The sequence below is a fragment of the Drosophila hydei genome, unplaced genomic scaffold, assembly GCF_003285905.1.
Source record: "Drosophila hydei strain 15085-1641.00,03,60 unplaced genomic scaffold, DhydRS2 tig00000060-arrow-pilon, whole genome shotgun sequence".
In the NCBI taxonomy this organism is placed as follows: domain Eukaryota; kingdom Metazoa; phylum Arthropoda; class Insecta; order Diptera; family Drosophilidae; genus Drosophila; species Drosophila hydei.
This window is the reverse complement of record NW_022045656.1, coordinates 5,973,884-5,996,715: the sequence shown is the minus strand read 5'-3', so window position 1 is coordinate 5,996,715 and position 22,832 is coordinate 5,973,884. Positions and strand designations below refer to the sequence as shown.

The window sequence follows — 22,832 nt, the reverse complement described above, 5'->3', positions numbered from 1 at the left end:
TTGTCAGCTTAAAGATTTCTAATTTAACTACCAGATATATTATATCTTAAACCATTTATAGAGTAAGTCCACCCAATAACAAGACTCTAGCTGTAGAAGTTTGGAGACTATTGACTATTTCAATATTCCATAGTCTTAAGGGGCGTATACTTAATGTAGCTCAACGATCTATAAGACCAGCAAAGACCTGACTTTATTCAGCAAGTTTCAGGTCTCTGTCAATGTAGATAAGGAGAGAAGGGAATTGGCATAAGACCCATATACTCTTATTAATCTGATGACGAGAATAAGAAGAATTTCCTAAGCAACTTGAATACATTTGCTATCTCTCTCTCTCTCTGTCTCGCTCTGACCCCCTCCCTCCTCTCTCAACCCATCTCTCTGTCATATATATAAACTAATTCAACAGTCTGGAATTTATTTGAACTTGTCAAAGAGGCAACGAAATAGTGCTCCATTTCACACTGAGCTCTAGGGGGCAGCAGCTGCTAACAAAGGTGGCTTAAATCAGCTCATGACAACTTTAACGAAGCAGTCAGCAAATGAAAAATCAACAAGCACAGAGCAAGGAAAAAGGAAACAGAAAACGAGTGAAAAGCTGACTCGAATGGAGCAGCAACCAACACCTTCCCAGGCTACCAGGAGGAGGAGCTGCTCGAATTGAGTGCAAAATATGGAGAGCAGGCCGAAGGGGAGGGGGTGAGGGGCTGCGGGGTGAGAGGGTTGAGTCTTGTCTTCCATGTCTTGCATTCTGGAATCCATGTTAGTTGGCACGTCATGTAGCCAATTAAAAGCGAAATACGACAAGCGAAAATTTTGTGCGGAGCCGAGAGTTGAGATTCGCCAGGCGCAGAGACATCCAAATCGAAAGGAGGCTGCGCTGCGCTGCGCTACGGTGCGAGGCCAGTCCCCAAGCTCTCGAGTCACGTTTGCCACAGCCCAGACACACAAATCTAAGACTCGCAATCAAATTAGGCAAGCCCCAAAGCATTGTGCTCCAACTGCAACTTGTGACCCACAGAGAAATGCATGGCAAATACGCGAAATATTTCAGCGAGGGTTGCTCCAGAATAGCTACGATATAATACTAATATTGAATGAATGCTTAAAAAATTAGAATTTGACTGAAGTTCTTAATGGACTTATCGATAGACTACAAAATAAGTAAGTAAATAAATAAATAAATAGATATAAATAAATAAAAAATAAAAAATTAATAAAATAAATAATAAATTAAAAATAAAGAAATCAAAAAATAAAACAAATAAAAACATATATCTATAAATAAAAAATAAATATATAAAAAATTATTACATACTTAAATTAAGAAATAAAGATACAAATAAAAATAAAAATACAACAATTAAATATAAATGTAATATATAAACAAAAAAAATAAATAGAAAATAAATAAATAAGAAAACAAATTTCAAAATAATTAAATAAATATATAAAAAGAAAATATATAAAAAAATAGTTAAATAAATAAAAAAAAATAAATATAAATAAAAACAATAAAATAATAAAAATATAATAAAATAATAAAAATATAATAATATAATAAAAAAATACAAATAAAAATCAAAACACGCAAGAAACGGCAAGCAACGCTTAGAGCAACCCTCGCCATTACCCAAATACCCATATGTTATATACACATATATGTATGTATTATTAGCTATATATATATGTATATATATATATGTATATGTTCAGGGAAGTCGAACGTTAATTGCGATCTAATGCTGCCTAATCAGTGCATGAGATTTCAATTGTGGGGCAAATGCTAATCGCGACTTTTCGTATTTAATTTGCGAATGGAAGAAGAAGCGGCTGAGGAAGAGGAAGAGTAAGAGTTGACGCTAGGCGAAAGGTCAGAGATTTACATGTGCTATGTCTTGGGCAAATCTTGATATGAGAGTGTCAACGTACCGTTAACGAATTTCCAAACTGGAAGCTGAAAACTGAAAACTGGAAATGGCGAGCGGCAAGCGGCGAGCGGCAGTTTGTGCATTGCAACATGACACCTCGACATGACAACAAAATGAGCTTCTGTTGCTCTTTCGAATGATCGCAACAACAGCAATAACAACAACAAGCAGTGAGTGACAACTGCAACGCAAGTTGCTTTCAAATATTTAACACCAGTTGCAGTTGCAGTTGCAGTTGCAATGCGCCCATTCGCCTGGGCCAAACGCACCAAATGGAAATCGATGCCAAAGCGAACGATGGCGAGGGAGAGAGGGGAGAGTAAAGTGAAAGAGAGTAACAATTCCGAAATGGAATTGTGGAATTGGATTCGGAATTGAGTGCATGTGCCGAATGTAAATCGATCATAGAAGAAGAAGAAGGTGAACGAGGGGAAAAGGGGAAATGTAGTGAATAATGACCATAGGCTAACAGCTGACAGCTTCGAGTCCGAATAGGAAACGTAGCGAAGTTGAGTGCGTGTGCAGAATGTAAATAAATAAATAGAAAACGAAAGGGGAGAAGGAGGGGAGGAATCGTAGGTGACGTCTGTATTAGACTCGGAGTTGTTAATCAATCGTAAGAGAAGATTAAGGAGCAGAGCAGGGGAAAAGCTAGCCTAGAGTCCGTTTCCGCAGCTGAGAATGTGAACGATAATATCAAAATAAGGGGAGTAATAGAAGGGGAATTAGTAGCTATAATGAATGGCTGATAGTAATGGCAGTAATAATGCAGTTCGCAGTCCGCGTCACAATCGCAGTTGGCTCCAGGTTAATAAGAAGCTTGAAATAATTGGTAAAATAATAGGTAAAATTTAAAGCAAGAGTAGGTCGAAGGATTAAAAATGGTATTACAGATAATGATAACAATTTAACAGCTCCAACTCCGAGTTGGAATCGAAATCGTAGCTAGAGTCAGCGAGCGTGCATAAAAAGAGATGAGGGGAAGTAGAAATTCGGGAAGACACGAAAGCTGATAGGCAGCTGCTTACACAGACGATTCCGAATCGGAATCGAAGTCCGAATCGTATGTTGTTTTTTCTCATGCAATGTAAATTGATGCGTATAAAAGGAAAGGAGTAAAAGAGGCTGGAGTAAAAGAGAGCTGATGGTCAACTGCTAAGATAAACGGAACCGAATGGGAATCAAGCTCGAAGTTGTTTTGGCACATGTAAAGCGCGTGCACTTAGATTGCGTTTCGCTCTTTATTCATTCAGCCGATCAGCGGATACGCAGCTCGTATTTGGAAAGCTCAATTTGTGGCTTTGGCTACGGCTCTGGCTCTGGCTCTGGCATTGGCTTTTTGGCTGGCTTAATTGATTTTGGCACGTTAACGAGGCGCAAAGCAAACAAACAGGTTGGCAGCTTGGCGTTTTTATGGCCAGTCGAGTGCTAATTGAGCTCCAGCGCCCGCGACAAGTGCAAATGTCCAATTTGAAGTTGGTTTTTTCTCTCTCGATTGACAGATTGGCTCAGCTAGCCAACATCTACTTTAGCCACATCGGTTAGAGCCACCTTAAGTGCAAATAAGCAATACTTTGGGATAAAAGTGGGAAAAACTTGTTAAGTAAGTCGAATTATGGCTATAATTAAGTATTTAACTTACCTTATATTCAAAATATCATATTGTACTTACATACAGAAATTCATCAATTAATTACATACAGAACCTTCCATACATACCATACATAAATATAGCATACTTTCAAGCGACCATAAAAACATACATATATATGTACATGCATATCTACATCCATAAGTACATATGCATATGTACATACATCAATTTCTTTTCTGTCCATATAAGCTCTGCGAGAATATTCTGCTCTGAATTCATAGCTACTGAATATTTCCCTGCAACGAAATCCCAGTATTTTTCTAACCAGCCAAGAGAGTAAGCATTAATCCTTTGGCATAGCCGCAGAATCGTGCCAAATCGGTTTTCATAGATTTTATTTTGCATATTGAAATGTTTTTGTTTTTTGTTTTTCTTGTTTTTTTTTAATTTCAATTTGTTGATCAGAGTTTGCAAGAAACATTTAAAATTGTTTATGCTGTTCGTTTGTTATTGTTATAAACATTAATTCATTTGTTTGTTATTTTTTATTTATACATATATATATATATGTATATACAAATATACATATATATACATATATATATATATATATATATATATATACATATATTTATATATGCACTATGTATTATAAGTGTTGTGCTTTCTTTAATTTTTTACAGTGTACCAAGTTGTTGCTCTATTATGTAGATTATCATATGAGATATTTATTTATATATTAAATTTTTTATATATATATTTTTTTCGATTTTCTTTTTATTTTGTGTTTTTTTTTTGTTTGTTTTTCTTTTTCTTCTTAATTACCACAACAAGCGTTTCCAGTTTTCTTATTTGATTTACTAACAAATAACTATTTATATTTATATTTATTTATATATATATATATATACTTAGAGAGAGCAATCGCTTGATCGGAATTTCGAGCTCGAAATCCAATTGGCAACTGCATACATATACATATACATATATTCGAAATGGATTACCGTTTTGTAAATAGTTGGAGTTTTATACAGAGACTATGCATATTTAAGCTATTAATACTCGTTTGGTAATTTTACATTCTTTTCTCTTTGACGTCAAGAGAGCTTTATGTGTGCGTGTGTGTGTGGAGACTATTCGGCATTTCGAAATGGGATTCGGAGTGAACCAAAAAATTTGCAATTTCGCTTATGTGTGTTTTTCTTAGTGTGTGTGTTTTGCCGTTATCTTGCTTGGGTGTGTGTGTGTTTTAATTTGTATTTGTGTGGGTGTATATATGTTCTGCCAAACATATGTTGGTGCATGTGTCTGTGTGTGTGAGTTCTGTGTGAGTGCATATGTGTGTTCCTGTGTTTGTGTGATGTGCCATAATCTAGCTTAGGCATGTGTGTGTCTTTCTTTGTGTTTGTTTGTGTGTTACCTTGTATGTGTGATGTATGTGTTTTTCCCTGTGTGTGTGATGTTTTTGTGTGTGTGTGTTATGACATAAGTCTTCTGTTGTATGTGTGTGTTTTCTGTTCATGTTTTTCTGTTCGCTGTAAATAATGATTAAAATTAAGTTTTCGTTAGTTTAATTTATTTTTTATTTATTTAATCTACACCTAAAATGTTGTTTTTTTGCTTTTTTCATATATATAATTATAGTTTTCCCATGCAAAAGAAGAATCTTAAAAACGTTTAAGTACATATAAAAAATATTATATATATATAGCAATATATATAAATATATACATACAAATACATATATATTTATATATATTTTGCATTACACTCATACATACATATACATATATACAAATACGAGTTGAGTATGTGAGCAACTAGTGAAAAATGGGAAATGGAAATAAAAATTATCAAAATGGAAAATCAACTCAAATTGGGATCTGATCAAAGCTATATAGGTTCTCTAAGATCGATTATATATAAAAAGTTATTAAATGCTGAGAAGGAAATGAAAAGAAAACAAACAAAAAACATGCAACAACGAGAGTTCAAATCTAAATATGTTTTTAATTTATTTATTTTATATATATTTTTATATTTTTTTGTTTTTTTTTTTTATTTCTAAACAATATTTAAACAGTCTGTGTGTGTGTCTATGTAAGAGTATGTGTGTGTTTGTATATTCAAATACCATTATTTTTCCCTATATTTCTTGTTTTGTTTTTATTTTTTGCATTTTTGCTTTGCTTTCTTTTTACCCGTATTTATAGTTGCAAATTTCAAATCATAAAGTTTTTAACATCACATTTTTATTTATTTATTTTTATGGAGAAGAAATAGAGCCAAGAAATCCAAAAAGATAACTTTCATGGATATTCTGTGTATATATATATATATATATTTTGTGTGTGTGTATTGAGTATTTAGTCTTAAAAACGTTCATTGTAATAGATTGCTTGTATGTATGTAAATTTTAGAGCATGCAAGGCCAAACATACTTATATAGATATATATATATATGTTTGTTTGTGTGTGTGTGTGTATTACATATATAAGCAGCGGTCCGTTTCCTTGTATGTGTGCACTGAGCACTTGCAATCTGGATTATGCATAGCCAGCCATACTAACTGCATGCTGTGTATGTGTATGCGTGTGTCTGTATGTGTTTACATGTATTGTCATCTTTATATATGTAAGTATGCATGGCCATACATACGAACTGCATATGCATGCATGTGTATAAGTATGCTTTGAGTGAGTCTTTCATAGAGCATGGCCATACACAGTAGCTATGCATATGTGTGTGTGCGTGTTCATTGAGTATGCTTAAGAAGCTTTTGTCCCTTCAGACTAGCCACGTATGCATGGTCATAGCTGCAACTGCATGCTGTATGTAAGTATGAGTGAGCTTTACTCTTGACAGCTGCAGACATATGCAAGCATGTATGTGTGTGTGTATGTGTATTAAGTATTAGTCTCAATTTGCATGTTTGTGTGTGTGTGTGAGTATGTATTATAGGCCAAGAAGTCATTATGTTTCTATATAGCGGAAGTCGGGGCTGATTTCTGTGTGTATAAAGCTTTTCTTTTGTCACAAATGCCGTCGTTTGAGTACATTTTGTTGTTTTGAGATATTTTTTATTATTTATACTGAAAATAAAAAATTGCTTATCAAATGAAAATCCAATGCAAACCAACAAAAAGAAATCAACAAATCAAAAATGTTTTTTTTTTTTAATAATTTTTTTCTTCAGTTTTTCCTTTTAAGAATTCTGTATTTTGTTGCTGTTGTTGTTTTGTTTTTGTTTTTGTTTGTGTTTTCAGTTTTTTTTATTAATTTTGTTTGTTTTTTTTTTTTATATTTTTAAGTTGCATTTTTTTTGTTTTGTTTCCATTTATTATCGCTTACACTTACAATGCTAATCTTTTACACGCTAAAGAAAGTACAGCTACGCATATTAATTGTAGTTTATTATTAACTTTATGTATATACATATATATATATATATATATATATATATATATATATATATATATATATATATGTATATATATACATATATATATATATATATATATATATATATATATATATATATATATATGTATATATATATATATACATATATATGTATATGTGTGTGTGTTTATATATATTATAATTTTCGCATTTTGTTTTGGATTTAAAATATTTATCGAATGCACAAGCATTGAAGTTTCTGCAGTTACAATTAAAAATATTACCTTGTATAAAAATAATAATAATAATAATAATATTAATAATAGCATACATTAATAGTGTTCTCTCTGTGTGTGTATGGGTATATATGTGTGTGTATGTGTTTACATAATTACTCTTGCCCAATCGATCTCACACATATCTTTATCGAATTCGCAACTGTTCGCTTCTCACTTCTCGCTCCTCTCTATCCGCTTCTCATTTCTGTATTTCATAGTTAAAATACCTAAATGTAGTTTAATTGTTGTTACAGCATAAGTTAATTTAATTTACGTACATTGAAAAATGTTGCTCCTACTACATTCTCATATTTTATTTAATTTTTTTGTTTTCTTTTTGTTTTTTTTTTTTTTTGTTAACGCACGCTGCCAACGCCTATCGAGTGGGCGTGGCAGCGTTGCTAAAGCGCGTGGTTCTGAAACGGCATTAGCTGGAAAGCCAAATTGCCAAATGTTCACGAATGAGTGTGTGTGTGTGTGTGTGTGTGTGTGAGTGTATGTGTGTGTGTACATGTTGAGATGCCAACTAACATTATTTTGTATTGTATTACTTAACATATTTATTAGCTTTATATCATTCAAAGTTATCAAATATTTACAGTTTGCTATTTAACACATGAGTTGTTGTTGTTGTTGTTTTTATTAGTTTTCTTTTATTTGTTTATAGTTTATAGTCTAATTTAGTTGGTTTGCTTGGCTGGTTGCTTGCTTGGTTGGTTGGTTGGTTTCCTCAATGCGGGGCTGAGCGCTACTATGTTAATATATATATATATATATTTATATGTATATATATTTGTTAATATTTAGGCTTTAGGGTTAGGCGATCTTGAAAATAAGACCTGAATCGTTACACACATCTAAAATTAAGCGAACTTTTGTTATTGGTGGCTTCTCCTATATCGACTTTTATACACTTCATCTGCATCTGCATCTCCATCTGCATCTTCGTTTCGTTTCGTTTAGTTTAGTTTTGTATGTATGCAAGTGCAAGCAACTATCCGAAAACAAGTTACATATTACATAATAATCATAAGAGTTACATAAATCATAACGCCCAGCCCCACTCCGCTCGAGTCGACTCCACGCTTCAGCGAGATCCCTCCCATCCGATCCGATACCATTCCATTTCGCAATATATTTTACAATTATCCAATTTAGGGGGCTGGCGGAGGGTCTCGCAATTTGTATATATTCACATCGAATATTTGTAGGTATTTGCTTTATATATATGCAATATGAATTTCTATATATATAATCTATATATTTTTATGTAATTGCAGCAGCAGCAGCAGCAGCAGTTGCTCTCCTATGCAGACGTCTGCTTGCCCAGCTTGACCAGGCAGAGAGCGCAGCAGCATTGCGGCGGCTGCAGCAACTGACCCAGGGCAAGCATCAGCGGACTGGACCTCGTTGCCGCTACGGATGGCGTAAGGCTGAGCGAGGTGCCGCTGGGCAGATTAAGTGTGCAACAGCCTCCACTTGACATTGGATGTTAGCTGCTGTCCGCGTCTCATCTGTTTATCGTTGGAGTTGCGTTCACATTGCTCGTTGTTGCGTTCATTCCGCCTCCACCTGTGCCGCTGCCGTTGTTGTTGTTGTTGCTGCTGTTTGCATTGTTGTTGTTGTTACTATTACTGTTGTTGTTGTTGTTATTGGTGTTGGTAGGTAGCACAACGCCGCCATTGTTGGCACTAGCAATCACCTGCTCCACAGTCACATGCACCTTGCCCACCTCCTTGGCGATGGCATCCGCTGCTGCACCCACATTGTTCGCATTGCTGGTGACTAGCTGGCGTATGGTCGTCGGCGTGCCTCCGCCTCCGCCGCCGCCTGTACTGTTGACAGTGGTGCCCAGCGGCAGAGTTCGCGTCAATATGCCAGAGTTATTCAGTCGTCCGCGCAGCACCTGCTGCAGCCCGGCGGCACCGAGCTGCATCTGCATCTGGCCGCTGTTGTTCTTCTGCAATGGCTTCATATTCAGCAGGCTCGTGTAGAGCACGCGCTTATCCCCAGCCGAGCCCGGCACCTGCACTTGCGCCCCGCCTGCCTTGAGCTTTTGGTGTTGCTGCAGCTGCTGCTGCTGCATGGCGGTGGGCAGCGGAGAGCCTGTCTTATTCAACACCACAGTGGTGGCGCCCAGCTGCTGTGACGCTTGGCTCACCAGCGTGTCGGCCGCATTGCCTGTCGTGGCAGTGCTCACGAAGTTCAACTTGACATTGGCATTGGGCAGCTCCTTGTAGTGGATCTTCTGCTGACCCGCGTTGCTGGCAGCCACAGCTGCCTGCAGTTCGCTGGCCGTGGCTATGAAATTGCCGCCGCTGCCACCGCTGCTATTGCTCGTGAGGAAGATCTTGTTGGCCTGCTGTGGCCCCGCCTGGGAGGTGATTATGGCTGTTGCCGGCTGCAGGCTGTAGTTGTGATTGGCCGCAATGGTCGCTGCTGAATTGGGCTTCTGCTGTTGCTGCGGCTGATTGAGGTCCGACACAATCAGCGGAAAAGGCGACATTTTAATCACCTTGCTGAACTTTTGCAGTTGCTGATGTTGCTGCTGCTGCTGTTGCAGATGTTGATGTTGTTGCTGCTGTTGCTGTTGCTGCTGCAGTGCATCGCTGCCGTCCTGCAGTGTCAGCTGCTCGCCAGCACCACTAGCCACCAGCTCATCTTCCTGCTGCACCAACTGTTGCAGCTGTTGTTTCGTTAGCTGGAACTGCTGCTGCGTCACGGCCTGCTGTGTCACCGCCTGCTGCACCACCTTACGCTGCGCGAACTTCCGGTTCAGCAGCAGTTTGTTATAATCTGCAAAAGCCAAAGCACACAATGAGAACACAATTCAGCTACAACATATCTCAGAGAGAGATTTTTAGATTATCCTGAGCCCATGCCAACTACAAGGTAAGCTTAGCCTGTCAGAACCCATTTCAGACTTTTCTGATCCAGCTAGCAACATTTTGTTTTACGTCATAGAAACAATACGTTTTTTAAATAACATGCACAACAAATTCTCAAAGTTCTCTTATATATAGCTTATCTTAATCTTATATTGCTGTAGACTTTGTTGCGAGTTGGTGTCCGCTTTATTGAAAGCTGTTTGCGCAAGGACATTCACTATGAAAGTGTACAAGGATATCTTCACTGGGGACGAGATGTTCACCGATACGTATAAGATGAATTTGGTCGACGATGTTATCTATGAAGTGTATGGCAAGTTGGTTGTCCGCAACCAGGACAACATTGTGCTGGCCGGTGCCAATCCATCGGCCGAGGAGGCTGACGAGGGCGCCGATGTGGGCGTCGAAAGTGGTGTTGATGTGATATTGAATCATCGACTGCAGGAATCGTTTGCTTTTGCCGACAAGAAGTCCTTCACGCTCTACCTCAAGGACTATATGAAAAAGGTGCTCGAGAATCTGCAGCAGAATGCTCCAGGCCAAGTCGATGTGCTGAAGACCAATATGAACAAAGCGATGAAGGACATCCTTGGGCGCTTCAAGGAACTGCAGTTCTTCACTGGCGAATCCATGGACATCGATGGCATGGTCGCCATGTGCGAATATCGCCAGCTGAACGGCGAAAGCGTTCCAGTTTTTATGTTTTTCAAGCACGGTCTCCAAGAGGAGAAGTTATAAGCACTCTGACCTCTATTTGACAGAAACTTTTTAAAAATCCCTATTCCGATATATGCAAAATTATAAAAATATTTACCAAAACGCTGCACAACAAACGCAACACAAACGGATGGATATGCAACACATAACAGAAACCAGAAACACATTTAACCCCAATAGATATGCTATAAAATTCAAATTGTCTCAATAACACAAATACGTATGTAATTCACATGGAAGTTATGCGAACTTATCGCAATTAATTAAATATAGAAGTTAATCTTGTTACAGAAGCCTTTTGAGATGCCCTAGAAAGTATGCTACCCTATTTTAACTGGCTTACAGCGAGAGAAACCTAAGATTCATAGTTTAATAACTGATCTTCCCTCATTTAGTATGTTCTAAATCGATGAAGGGATTTCGGCTTTCACAAACCCTCAATGAAGTCAATAACTGTTAATTTTCTGCTCACTCACAATGCGCATTCTCGGCTTAGTTAGGACGGCTGACTCACCTGTGTTTTCGGGGCCGTTCTGTCGCTTCTGGGTGGCGCGGCTCGTCCACACAATCTTATTGCCCACGGCTGTTGCAGAATCAGTTGTGGTGCTGGAGAGCACCGCTGTGGTGGCCACCGCTGTGTTGGTGCCGCTCACCTGACGCCAAACAATCGGCTGCTGCTGCTGCTGTACGAGTTGTTGCTGCTGCTGCTGCTGCTGTTGTTGCTGGTGCTGTTGCTGCTGCTGCTGCTGGTGGGCGTTGTTGTTGCGCGTGGTCACAATGAGTGGCGTGCTGCTCGTTGTCTGCTGTTGCAGTTGCTGCTGCTGCTGCTGTTGTTGGATACCCGAAATGCTGTGCACCGCCAACTGCTGCCCGCTGGCCGTGTTGATGATATTGACACTCGACGGCTGTGAGGCGGACGCCGAGCTGTCGTCGTTCTGCAGCTTAACGTTGGACAGCGTGATGACAGTGTTGGGTCCGATGGAGGCACTGCTGCCGCCGCCGCTCTTCTGTATGGCATAGGTCACCTTCTGGGCGCCCACCTGGCCGGCCGCTGTCATAATCTCGCCGCTACTCGTCGTGTATATCATATGGTTGCCACTGCGTGACGTCACAATGCTCTGCGAGGAGATCACAGCCGGTGAGCCGACAATATCACGCTGCATCTGCAGCAGAAACTGTTGTGGCTGCTGCTGTTGTTGCTGCACCTGCTGCACTTGCTGCACTTGTTGCTGCTGGGGTGTCGCCTGTCTCTGCTGCACTGTGACATTCCGTAGCTGCGCCTGCGCCAGCTGATGCTGCAGCTGTTGCTGCTGCGGTGTCAACGCCGGCAGCGGACTGCTGCCCGTATGCGGCGTTATGGTCACAATATCCCCAACGGCCGTGCCACTGCTCACAAACTCAGTCCTCGCGATCAGCTGCGTGGCAGCTGGTGCCGCGCTAGCGGCAAACTGATTTAGCAGCTGCTGTGTCACAGCCACCTGTGCAGGTTTCGACTGCTGAGGCAGTTGCTGTTGCTGCTGCTGTTGCGACTGCTGTTGCTGCTGCTGTTGCTGCTGCTGTTGCTGCTGCTGTTGCGGCTGCTGTTGCGTTGTGATTTGGGCGGGTATGTTAAGCAGATGGGTGGCTGCTGTGCTGGTGGCAATCAACGGCGCTGAAGTTGACGTGGGCACCAGTTGTGGTGCTGGTGCTGGTGCTGGCACTGGCACAGCCGGAGCTGTAGCTACTGGGACTGCATTGGCGGGCGAGGTTGTCGTTAAGGTAATTTCTGCTGTGTGTGGCAACGCGATCGGCGGTGTGGATATGGCTTCCATTGGTTCCACCTTGATCGGTAACGTTGTCTCTGGCGGTGCAGCGTCTGGCGATGCCTCCGGCGGCGGTTCCTGTTTAACGGGCGCTGCTTGGCAGAAGAAGGACGACTGCACTTCAGCCGTTTTAAAGCTGGAGCTACCGAGGGGAGCCGTTGGGCCTCGATTGTGTGCACGATGGCGTGCCGTGCGCTTCAGTTCAGAGGCGTTGGTGGTTTTGCAGTCGAGTAGGCTTTCAGCGTTGTCGACATCGTCGACTGCCGTCTCACCGTCAAGGATGTTCCAGAAGTTGGTAGCATTATTCTTGGGATCATCCATGCTGCACTCGTGCAATATATTGTTGACCAGATCATCACCCAACAAATTGATGTCGTTGAGCGAATCACCGCAGCTGAGATTGAACTCCAACGCAGAGCCGGAACCTGAACCCGATCCCAAGCCCGAACCAGAGTCGGAGCAGTCGCCATTTGTGTTATCGGGACTTCGATTGCTGCTGTCGCGTGCATAATCTAGCGCGTAGGCGGTCTGCAGCAGTTGAGCATCCGCGTCGAGATCCGTGTACTTGAAGGCGGTGCTCATGAAGTGGGCCTCGTTTGCGGCATCGAAGTCGTCACTGCCCTTGCCCAAGAGACTCAGCTCGATGCTAATGGGCGTATCCTGTGTCCAGTCCACGGCCGCAGCATCGCACAGCTTGCCATTGTCCTCGTCCTCGTGATTGCTGTCCGACAGCTCGTCCGTAGGCGTCTTTGGCCGAAAGTGCAGCCAGTCGCGCCTGATCTCCGACAGCAGTTCATTGCAGATGTCCAGGCGCTGGCTAGATGTCGGCGACAGTCCGCCCATATAGTCGTAGGCTTCGCTGTCGTCCTCTGTTGGCGCTGATGCAGTCGCATCCAGCTCCCCAGCATCAATGTGCAGTTGTTTATTGTGCAGACGAATGACATCGGGCATCTGGTTGAAGCATCGGCTCTGGCTCTCCAGCTGCTGTTGCTGCTCCTGCTTTTGCCTTTTCTGCTGTTGCTGTTGCTGCGCTTGCAGCTCTTTCTTGACCGCTGTGTGCCGTATAATGCTGCTGAGCTGTGCCAGATTTACATCATCTTCGGCCTCATCATCGTCCATGAAGTCCTCCTCCTTCTGCTGCTGCTGCTTGCTCTGCATAGACGCCGCTGTGCGTATGCTGCTCAGGGGCTCATTGGAGTCATCGGCATCGATCAGTTCGCGCTTTATCGTCCTGGCCACTTCCTCGACTTCGACCGCTGAATTTGCAGATCCAATTGCGTTTGTTGTTGTTGCTGCAGCTGCCGCTTCGGCAGCGCGTGCTGCAGCTGCTGCTGCCGAGGTAGAGGCCACCGGCTGCTCACTCAGAGTTGTCCCATCATCTCCGTCCGCATCCGCTTCCTCCACTTTTATCACATTGAATTTTTCGCTAATGCTAACATTCTTATTCATATTACTACTACTACTATTGTTGTTGTTGTTATTATTAAACACGGTGTTGTTGTTATTATTATTATTATTGGAACGGTGGTGCTGATGATTAGCGTGGCGTGACTGCTCTATCAGCTCATCGCATATTTCCTGCTTCAGCTCCAGCTCTGGCTGCTGCTGCTGCTGCTGCGGCTGCTTTTCCAAACTCATCGCATTTGCATCCGTTAACACTTCCGCCTGCATTTGGTTCACAGCTGCAGCTGCCGCAGCCGCCGCCGCCGTCGTCGTCGAATGCAGTGTCAGTGCCAAACGTTGCAAATACGATCTAGGCAGTGGAAGTAGACGCGGCGTATCCTCGTCCATAGCCACGCCGTCTTCGCTATCAATGACGGCGCTCTTCAGACGTTTCGCAGCATTCTGCTCCCGCAATTGCTGTTTCTTGCGGTGCATTCGGCGGCGTTTCATGCGCTTATCGAAGGGACTTTGCTGCAACGTCACCGCCGAGCTGTAGATGCTTAGACGCGAGACATTCTCATCCTCTGTGCACAGGTCATCCTCCTCTTCTTCATCATCTTCTTCCTCATCTTCCTGCCGCTCCTCCTTGGGCAGCACCTGTTCCCCGGGCGGCTCAACCTTAAGGACCGCCTCGGGAGTTGCGCTGCCATCCCCGGTAATCTTATCCGCCTTGCAAGTGGGCAGATCAACAACGGTTGGCGGGGAGCTGGGCTTGGACAGTTGCTGCTTAAGATCGTGCTTCAAAGGCTTGCCGCTCTTCACTACACTGTCCAATACCGTATAATCGAACTGAGACCACAGATCGTCGTAACAGCTACTGGCCCGGTCAAGCAGCACGCGACCACCGCGACCCAGACGCCTACGCGCAAAGCCTATGCACCGTGGCCTACGAAAATATTAACAATGTCATCAATAAAATAATTCAATATAGAATTAACAACGGGCATATCGCACCTATAATAGTTGATCGACGTTAGCGTGTAACGGTATTTAGCGTCAGGACCAACTGCCGCACCGGGCGGCGCTTCCTCATCGTACTCAGCCGGCGACTCCCAGGGCCAACGACCTTCGTCAACTCCACGCGTCTGTACAAATGGCAAAAGATATAGGAAACAAGGATTATTTAGTGATATCTGGCTGCATTTATCCATCGGCTTACAGCTTTAGATATACACTACAAATATATATTCCACATTCGCAGATTCCGGTTTTTGCAAAAGATATTAGATATCACATTTCCACGTTCCTAATAAGCATATTCAAAAAGGTGCTTATAGCACATATTTTGGCAAAGCCATTAAAAACTAACCCACCAAATTCAAATATAATAAATTCAATACAAACCAAGTCAATTCAACTAATTAATTTAATTAAGAACATTAATTGTCCAAAGAAGAAACTGATCATAATCAGGATTCGAACCCGAGTGTCGACGTATCAAATACTTCTGCTATCGCATCATTTCACGTCGCCGCAAGAATTGATGTCAGCGAAATACATGCAAAACTAAGCGAGCAGCTGACTGTTCAAATACAATGAAAGCACGCATGCTAGTCTATTAATAGAACTCCACAGAGTTGACAGCGTATTTGAATGTATGTGTGTGCGTGCAGTGCCAAGGGACCATACATTGTCTTTAATGACTTCTGTCCCAGTTAACGGATTTTAATAACATTTTCAAAGTTGATTCATCTCATTCCATTTAACATGCGTAAGTCTCTAAAATTGTCATCATTCATTAAATATTGACTGCATTTGCCAATGCCGGCATTTAAAATAGGAAATAATTCAAAATTTGTTGTTAACTATTATAAGATATGCTCAAAGAAACCACCCTTCTGTGTGTATACGTATGTATATATGGAAATTGAGCACTTGAAACTTGCAAGTTTTCAATTAGTTACATTTTCCAAATGCCAATGAATCAGCCACTAGTTGTATGTACACAGATACTCACTTGCTTAGTTTGCAAACTATCGTCTAATACATAGTATAGATCAGTTCCTTAGCAACCACTAGTATACACAAATACATACAAAAAGCAACGCAGGTATAAGTGAGTTCTTTTCCTCTTACAAGAGTAACCCACGAGCTTTGCTGGTTTTACACATTAAGAGAGACAGAAAGAGAGCGCAAAAGCAACTAGCTAAGCAAAGAGTGTGCGAAACCGAAAAGTTCAGCGTGTGCCGATAAAGTGAAGCGCACGAGCAAAATCCACACGAGCAGATACGAATAGAGTTTTTTTGCTCTCACAAGAGCTTTAATGGTTTTACACATTAAGAGAGTCAAAAAAAGAGCGCAGGAGCAACTAGTTAAGCAAAGCGTGTGCAAATCCGTAAAGTTACGAGTAATGAGAAACGCACGAGCAGATTAGTTATTCAATTTTATAGTTATTAAATTTTATAAATATGATGTTCAACAACAAACAGTTGATGCAACTCGTCAAGAGCATGCAACACATGCGTACTATTCACTATTAGATGAGAGTTTCATAGAACAGGCAAAAACCTGTAAGAACTTCAAAGGAAATGCCCGCCCCAATCTAAAGATCTTCTCGGAGGGAGCAGATATAGACTGACAGAAGATCGGCCACTCTTGCCAATTTGAGAGCTTAAATGCAGCGGAGAGATAAAGAATGGATCGTGTACTCATAATCACTCCATTTAGAGTAACGTTTAAGAGCGCTCAGCACCAGTCTTAAGTTCTTAGATATTCCACACACTGTTTTCAAATACACGGAGGCAGATTGATAATAAATATATTACCAATTAATAGACATATTATCAATATTAAATAGACTTGTTTTCTATCTATAAAATCTAATCGTGAATATTTGTCATACTCTGAACCGCTTGGAAACGGGTGTATTGGTTTTAAGCGAACCTAATTCTAATAGTAGTGACTTGTGCTTTGGAAATAGAAATTTCATTATCATGCTTTGAAAATATGAGTGACAAAGTCTAAGTAAAAGAAAAGTTATTTATCAATTAATTGTAAGTGTTAAGTGATTGTGTATAAAAGACGTATAGATTGATTGGGGTTCCTAGTCGAGTACTACCCAGTAAGCAATATTAATTGTTCTTTTCGTTCATTTCAATAGAACAGTTGAGTTCAAAATTACTTCTCGTATAGACTGTTTTGCGATAAGAATTTAGCTGCTTTGATGTAACTTATATTGCAGAAAAGGGAATTTAGTAAGGCTTTGCCGCATAGCCCAAATACAGTTCGATATAGACATGCAGTAGTTAAATATGCTTACCCGCAGGTAATTACACCTGGACCTGCGTCTAAATGCAAACGGAGCCTCCTCCTCGCTCTCGGAGCCCAGCTTGTTGCCATTCTGGGCGCCGACGGCAAGATAGTCGTCCTCATCGCTGTCCACAATTGACTCGTTGCCTGCCGGCGAAGAGCTCTGGCGATTAAGGCGATGCAGGTGCGCAGGTGAAATGCCCGACGCTGAAGACGCCAGGCTCAGGCCCGGCAAATACTGTTGTTGCTGCTGCTGCTGTTGTTGTTGCTGCTGCTGATGTTGCTGCTGCTGCAATTGCTTCTCACGCGGAAGTTTGTGCTTGCGTTTTTTATACGGCCGTTTCTCCTTTCGACTGCTGCTACCGTTGCCACTGCTAGCACTGATGCCATCTGAAAATTTGTTAACATATTAAAAACAAATTCGGCATGTTTAGCACATTATATATCTATATATATACCCATGGTCAGACTCGATGTGTTCAGGTACTGCGATGCCTGCCCATAGACGGCCGTGTTGTTGTTTGCTCCTGCTGCCAATATGCCTGGAGGCAGCACACCACCGCCGGCCAGCAGAGCCCCACTCGCTGTTGTGCCAGCCGCCGGTGCGCCTTGTGAGTATTGATTCGTATACAACGAATTGTATACGGGTCTGAAAGGAATCGTTCAACATTATTATATTAACATCTTTTACATGATTTAAATTAACCGAGGTGAATACGACTTGTAATGATCATAATCATGAAAAAAAGTAATACGTTTATTATAGCCCCATCGGAATGAAACTCACCTCGAGTTCTTATATTGGGCATTCAGCTCCGAGTAGACTGCACCGTTAAAGTCGCGCATTTCCACACGTTTCTCAAAGATATTAACTGTCATCTTGAGATGATCTCGCTTTGTTTCCTCGCGACGTCGCACCATTTCCAATATAGTTGTAGCGCGTTGCAAGTCGCGTCTGTAATACATTTAAAAAAGGAAAAATAGCTTAGCAATTGGTCTGAGAGGAAGAGTTGTCCAATTACCGCAGCTTAAGCATCTTCTCGTAGGAGGCTTCGTCGTTTTTGCGATTCTTTCGTGTTTGCATCTTTTCAGTGCGTCGTCGAAACGCCAGATAGGGATTATTAGAGCTTGCCCCAGGTCGGCTCTCCGTCTTGACGGTGAGTATCAGCGGATGTTGCTGTAATAGCAAAGGGAGACAAACAGTTAAAATTCGTAAGAGCAATTACAATGATCTTTAGCGTTAGCTTACCATTTTAAGGCGCTTGTACAGCCAGTAGTCGTACACTGATATGCTAGTCTCGTCGTCTTGATTAAGCAACGTTTTTGCCTCACTGAGTGTGACGACTGTTTGGCCAGAGCTCTTTTCCAGCCGATCCATCATTTGTTCGAACCTCAACTCAGTCAGCTGCAAGCGTTGCTGCTGGTTCAGCCAATCCTCATCCGCGCTATCCATGTCATAGTCTGGCACCTCTGTGTCCAGGCCCAAGGCTGCAAATTGCAATAGCCAATCTCAATTGATTAGCAAAGGAAAACATTGAAGATTCTACATTGTTCAGCACTTACGTTGCATGTGAATCATTTGGCGGGGCATTTTGTAGTCTGGCGGATAATAGGCATCATAGAACGGCTGATCCGTTTGCAACACCTCTGGCGTGGGTATAATAAGACCAGTGCAAATGGCCCGCTGCAGATGATGCTCCTGTAAATTGGTAAATATGCATTAGCAAAGTGATTCAATTGGCGCCATTTGTATGCTAATCTAAATATTCATCACCGACATTAATAACTCACCGACTCTTCCTCTTTTTCCATGCCACTTGGCATTTGTGGCACAGCGCGATTAATGGCCGAATACTCTGGCAAATCGGGCAACTCCTCCGCCAAGTAGATGGGCATCTGCTTGGACGGATCCAAGTGGCGTGCTCTAAATGATAGTTTCGACATTTTGTGGCTGTTTTTCCTTCGTCTTCGTCTTCTTCTCTTTTGGATGTTGTGTGTTGTATGGAACGTTGTTGTTTTGCTGCTGTTAAGTGTTTGTGGAATTGTTTGTTGTGGCTAATGTTGTCTGATTATATTGCTGATTGCTGTAGTAGGTGAGGGGTGATGGTGGCGGTGGCTCTTAAGTTGCTATCGGTGCTATGTAGTGGCAACTGCCAATGGCTAATCCCGCAACGACCACTGGCAACGGCTGCTTCAGATTCCTACAGCAGCGATTTGTTACTCCTTGTGTTTGTGTTGCTGCTTCTATACACGAGTCTTTCAACAGATTCGTTGTTCTAGTTTTTGCAGCAGCAGCTTCTGTGTCTGTTACTGTTGTTGTTGCTACTGTTGTTAGCCTCGCAAAAGAAGCGTCTATGGATGGAGGAGATATGCTGCTCTTAAGCTTATGTAACGACGTCAACGTTAACGCCGAGCGAGTCTTATTTGTTGTTGCTGTTGTTGGTGAACGCAGCACCGGCTGCTCTGCCTGCGCCTCCGACTGAGCACCGGGGCTGCGGTGGCAATGGCTGCTCTGCCAGCTAATATACGCAGCCCCTGTGCCCGTTTCCGTTTCCGTGCCCGTACCCACGTCCCGGCTCCGGTTGCTGCTGGCGGCTTTTTTGTTCGTACGCCGTTCGACCACGGCCACGGCAGTTGCTACTGCTGTGTACAAAGACGTGTCCAACGTAACTGTTGGATAACTTCTTGCTGATGTTGTTTGTGTTGTTTTTGTTACTGCTGGGCCGCTTCCTCCGCCGCTGCTGCTGCTGCTGTTGCTGCTTCTGCCGTCGTCGTCCGCTGCCTCTGCTGCCGTCTGCTGCTGTCGTTGCTCGTTGTATGCAAACAGCGCTGAGAGCAACAACAGGGCCAAAGAGATTAGTTTATTGCAATTACGACGACAACGCAGTGGTAGCAACAACAATAACGAGTGCAGCAATTGTGTCGACGACATTTTTCACGTTGAAATCGAAAAAATTATGTGAATTGGCATAATTACGTTGATCAAATTTGCACATTTCAGTTCATCTTTATTCTTAATAAATTTATTTGTTTGTTGTCTTCCTATTATTGACTTCCAGTGGCGTTTAGTTACTGTTCTTTTGTTGCTGTTCTTGGTATTTCTTTCAAATCTGCAAAGCAACAACAAACACAACTAATAAGTAAACAAACCACTCACACACAAGCGCATGCACGTACAAGCGCAAACAGTTGCACACACACACACACACACACATAGACATACAGTCAAACAAAACAGATAATGATAGACTCAAATATGAACGCGCGCGCGGGAAAATTATCTCGAGTTGTGTATTTCATTTGCAACTGCACAACACACACGCATTTATACTATACAACAGAACAACAAGAACTCCTACACAAAACATTCACACATCCACATGCACATATTATTATTTTGTTATTGTCTGACGCTATGGAGAATATGAGATCGTTAATTTGCTGGCGACAAAACTGATGAATCATTTTAATTCAGTTTTCAGTGTGTGAAATGAATAATAAAAAGAGTTGTAGTTGTGCTTAAAACACTCGAAAAAAATGCAAAATCATAGGGAACACGAGAAGATAGAAGCAGAAAAGCCGCACCGCCGATGCGAGCGTAAAAAAGGCGGCATAAACAAACACACACGCGGCGAGTTCGCCCAAACAAACGCGGCGAATTCTACGATGAAAAAACACGAAGCCTATCCGCAAAATACGACGAAAAAACGTAGCACTCTTCATGTGGGTTTTGTTTTTTGCAATTATTATCCAAATCATTTATATATTCCAGCAGCGGTATTTTTTATACTGCTTAAATTAATTTTTAACACACTTTACAACGCTTTTCACATGTCTGCACGCACAATTTTGTTGATAATTCGTTAAAAAATTTATACGAATTTCACGAATTTTGCGTATAGCGTGGTTTTGCTGGAAGCAGTAATGGCGGCCAGAGCCGAACGACGGCGAATGGCATTCCCAGGCCGCGAGTTATTTGCTTGTAACGTCGGCGCTATATAAAAGCGGCCATAACGCAACGATAACAAATATTTTTATGCAGCATTCAAATCAAGCAAGAAACGCATGCAGAAAAATATTCTTTTTCACTATATTAAAATTAATTGCTTATTTATTCGTCTGTGCTATAGCAAAACAATAGTTATCGGTTGGGCGAACAACGGCGTTGACGACTAATAACACGGCATAGAACTCTGCGACTCCGAAGCGTGTATCACTACCGCCCTCTGGCGAGCTGCACTCGAAAAAGAGGCAAAGACAGCGAAAAGATTTTTTTCACAAACAAGAAAATCGATTTACATTTTTCACGCACATTCTTTTGCACTTTTTTTGACCTTATCACGTTGAAATTGAGTGGAAATCATATGCTTTCACTGTATTTTTGTTTTCCGCAGCGAAACCAGCTATATTTTTGACAGTTTCGTCAACAAAAACGTTTGAAATTGTTTTTCTTCTGCGGACACGTTTTTACTTAATGGCGGGTGGCCATCACGAATTGATACTAAAGTATTTTCGGAGTTGAACGCTCGTCGTAATGCTGTGGAAATTATTTTTGGTAGCTTAAATTGTGTTCCATTTGACGAATTTGAACGGGGTTTTTTCTAAAAATTGTGGAATTTAATTCTAATTGAAATGCATACAATGGGAACATAAACAATCCGCTGCATTTGTCCAAAAAATTGTTATTAATTCTTTGTATCGCCAGCGGACTGCAAGTGCCAGCGGCTTAGTGATGTAATCAACATCATTTTAACGATACATCGATAAGAAGCAAAGATATCGATTGAAACATGACAGTCGTGTTCTCACAATATTTACTTAACGAAATATGATTCATCTACACCTGCGCTCAAAGATTTTAAACTTAATTTACCCGCGATATTAGAATTTTTTCAAAGTCATATAGCTAGATAATCTAAAGATAAAATATTATTTCAAATCATTATAACGATTAGTTTTTTTGTGAAGTTTATTTAATTCAATAATAATTTAGCAAAGCCCTTCTGATCGCATGATAACCAACCCTAAGTCGTAAGTAGACCGAATATAATGAACACATTAACTGATCGGAATAAATGCAATATAAAATGTTTTGCTTGATCTTTGAAAAAATTATAATATTATACAGCTACAAAAATATATGCACCAACACGGTAAATTGCTTCTCAAACAATTCTAACATAGGACGCGAGCTCTAACTCTCTTTCGTCTACATTTTCTGTGCTGTTATCCAAAATGAAGTATTTGAGTACGAAGTTAATAATTCTGCTTAAATGTTATTAACACTGCTGCCCTACAATTCAGATAAGAATAATTCGCTAAATACAGCATAACAGTATCATATGAGTATCATAAAGAGTTGAATTGTCCGTGTGACATAGCTGATATCTTTTGTCTTGGCTGGTACTAAGTGCAGTGGCTTCCAATGACTAATATAATATAAGGCAGCTTTTGTCAGCGACCAAACCGGTCCTTGAAGATCGTTGCAAATAGCTATTGACTCTTCTTGTTGACATTTCGAATGCTT

At 41.3% G+C, this 22,832-nt stretch overlaps 2 protein-coding genes across 5 annotated transcripts; one reads left to right on the top strand and one right to left on the bottom strand.

Annotated features, from left to right (window-relative positions):
- Window positions 1-8,706: 8,706 nt before the first annotated feature.
- On the bottom strand, window positions 8,707-21,815 carry LOC111605415. 4 transcript variants are annotated; one of them, XM_023323923.2, is made up of 11 exons: window positions 21,605-21,815; window positions 19,097-20,415; window positions 18,869-19,004; window positions 18,555-18,793; window positions 18,328-18,482; window positions 18,093-18,260; window positions 17,764-17,954; window positions 17,316-17,695; window positions 15,011-15,141; window positions 11,326-14,942; window positions 8,707-10,002 (listed from the first exon to the last, which is right to left on the bottom strand). In XM_023323923.2, exons 2-11 carry the CDS (start codon window positions 19,247-19,249, stop codon window positions 8,717-8,719), a joined length of 6,456 nt encoding a protein of 2,151 aa, XP_023179691.2. In that variant the 5' UTR covers window positions 19,250-20,415; window positions 21,605-21,815; the 3' UTR covers window positions 8,707-8,716. The 4 variants fall into 4 exon arrangements, with proteins under 4 accessions (XP_023179691.2, XP_023179689.2, XP_023179692.2 ...); XM_023323921.2 differs by having other exon boundaries at window positions 21,618-21,815; XM_023323924.2 differs by having other exon boundaries at window positions 21,640-21,815.
- On the top strand, window positions 10,130-10,977 carry LOC111605417 (translationally-controlled tumor protein homolog). Its single transcript, XM_023323925.2, has one exon. It carries the CDS (start codon window positions 10,314-10,316, stop codon window positions 10,830-10,832), a length of 519 nt encoding a protein of 172 aa, XP_023179693.2. The 5' UTR covers window positions 10,130-10,313; the 3' UTR covers window positions 10,833-10,977.
- Window positions 21,816-22,832: the final 1,017 nt, after the last annotated feature.

Bases quoted from the DNA above. Each gene is read 5' to 3' on its own strand.
- LOC111605417 (XM_023323925.2), top strand. From the start codon at position 10,314: ATGAAAGTGTACAAGGATATCTTCACTGGGGACGAGATGTTCACCGAT.
- LOC111605415 (XM_023323923.2), bottom strand. From the start codon at position 19,249: ATGTCGAAACTATCATTTAGAGCACGCCACTTGGATCCGTCCAAGCAG. The intron at 17,955-18,092 runs GTGAGTTTCATT...GATTCCTTTCAG, and splicing joins GCCCAATATAAGAACTCGAG to ACCCGTATACAATTCGTTGT. The intron at 14,943-15,010 runs GTGCGATATGCC...ATATTTTCGTAG, and splicing joins ACGTCGATCAACTATTATAG to GCCACGGTGCATAGGCTTTG.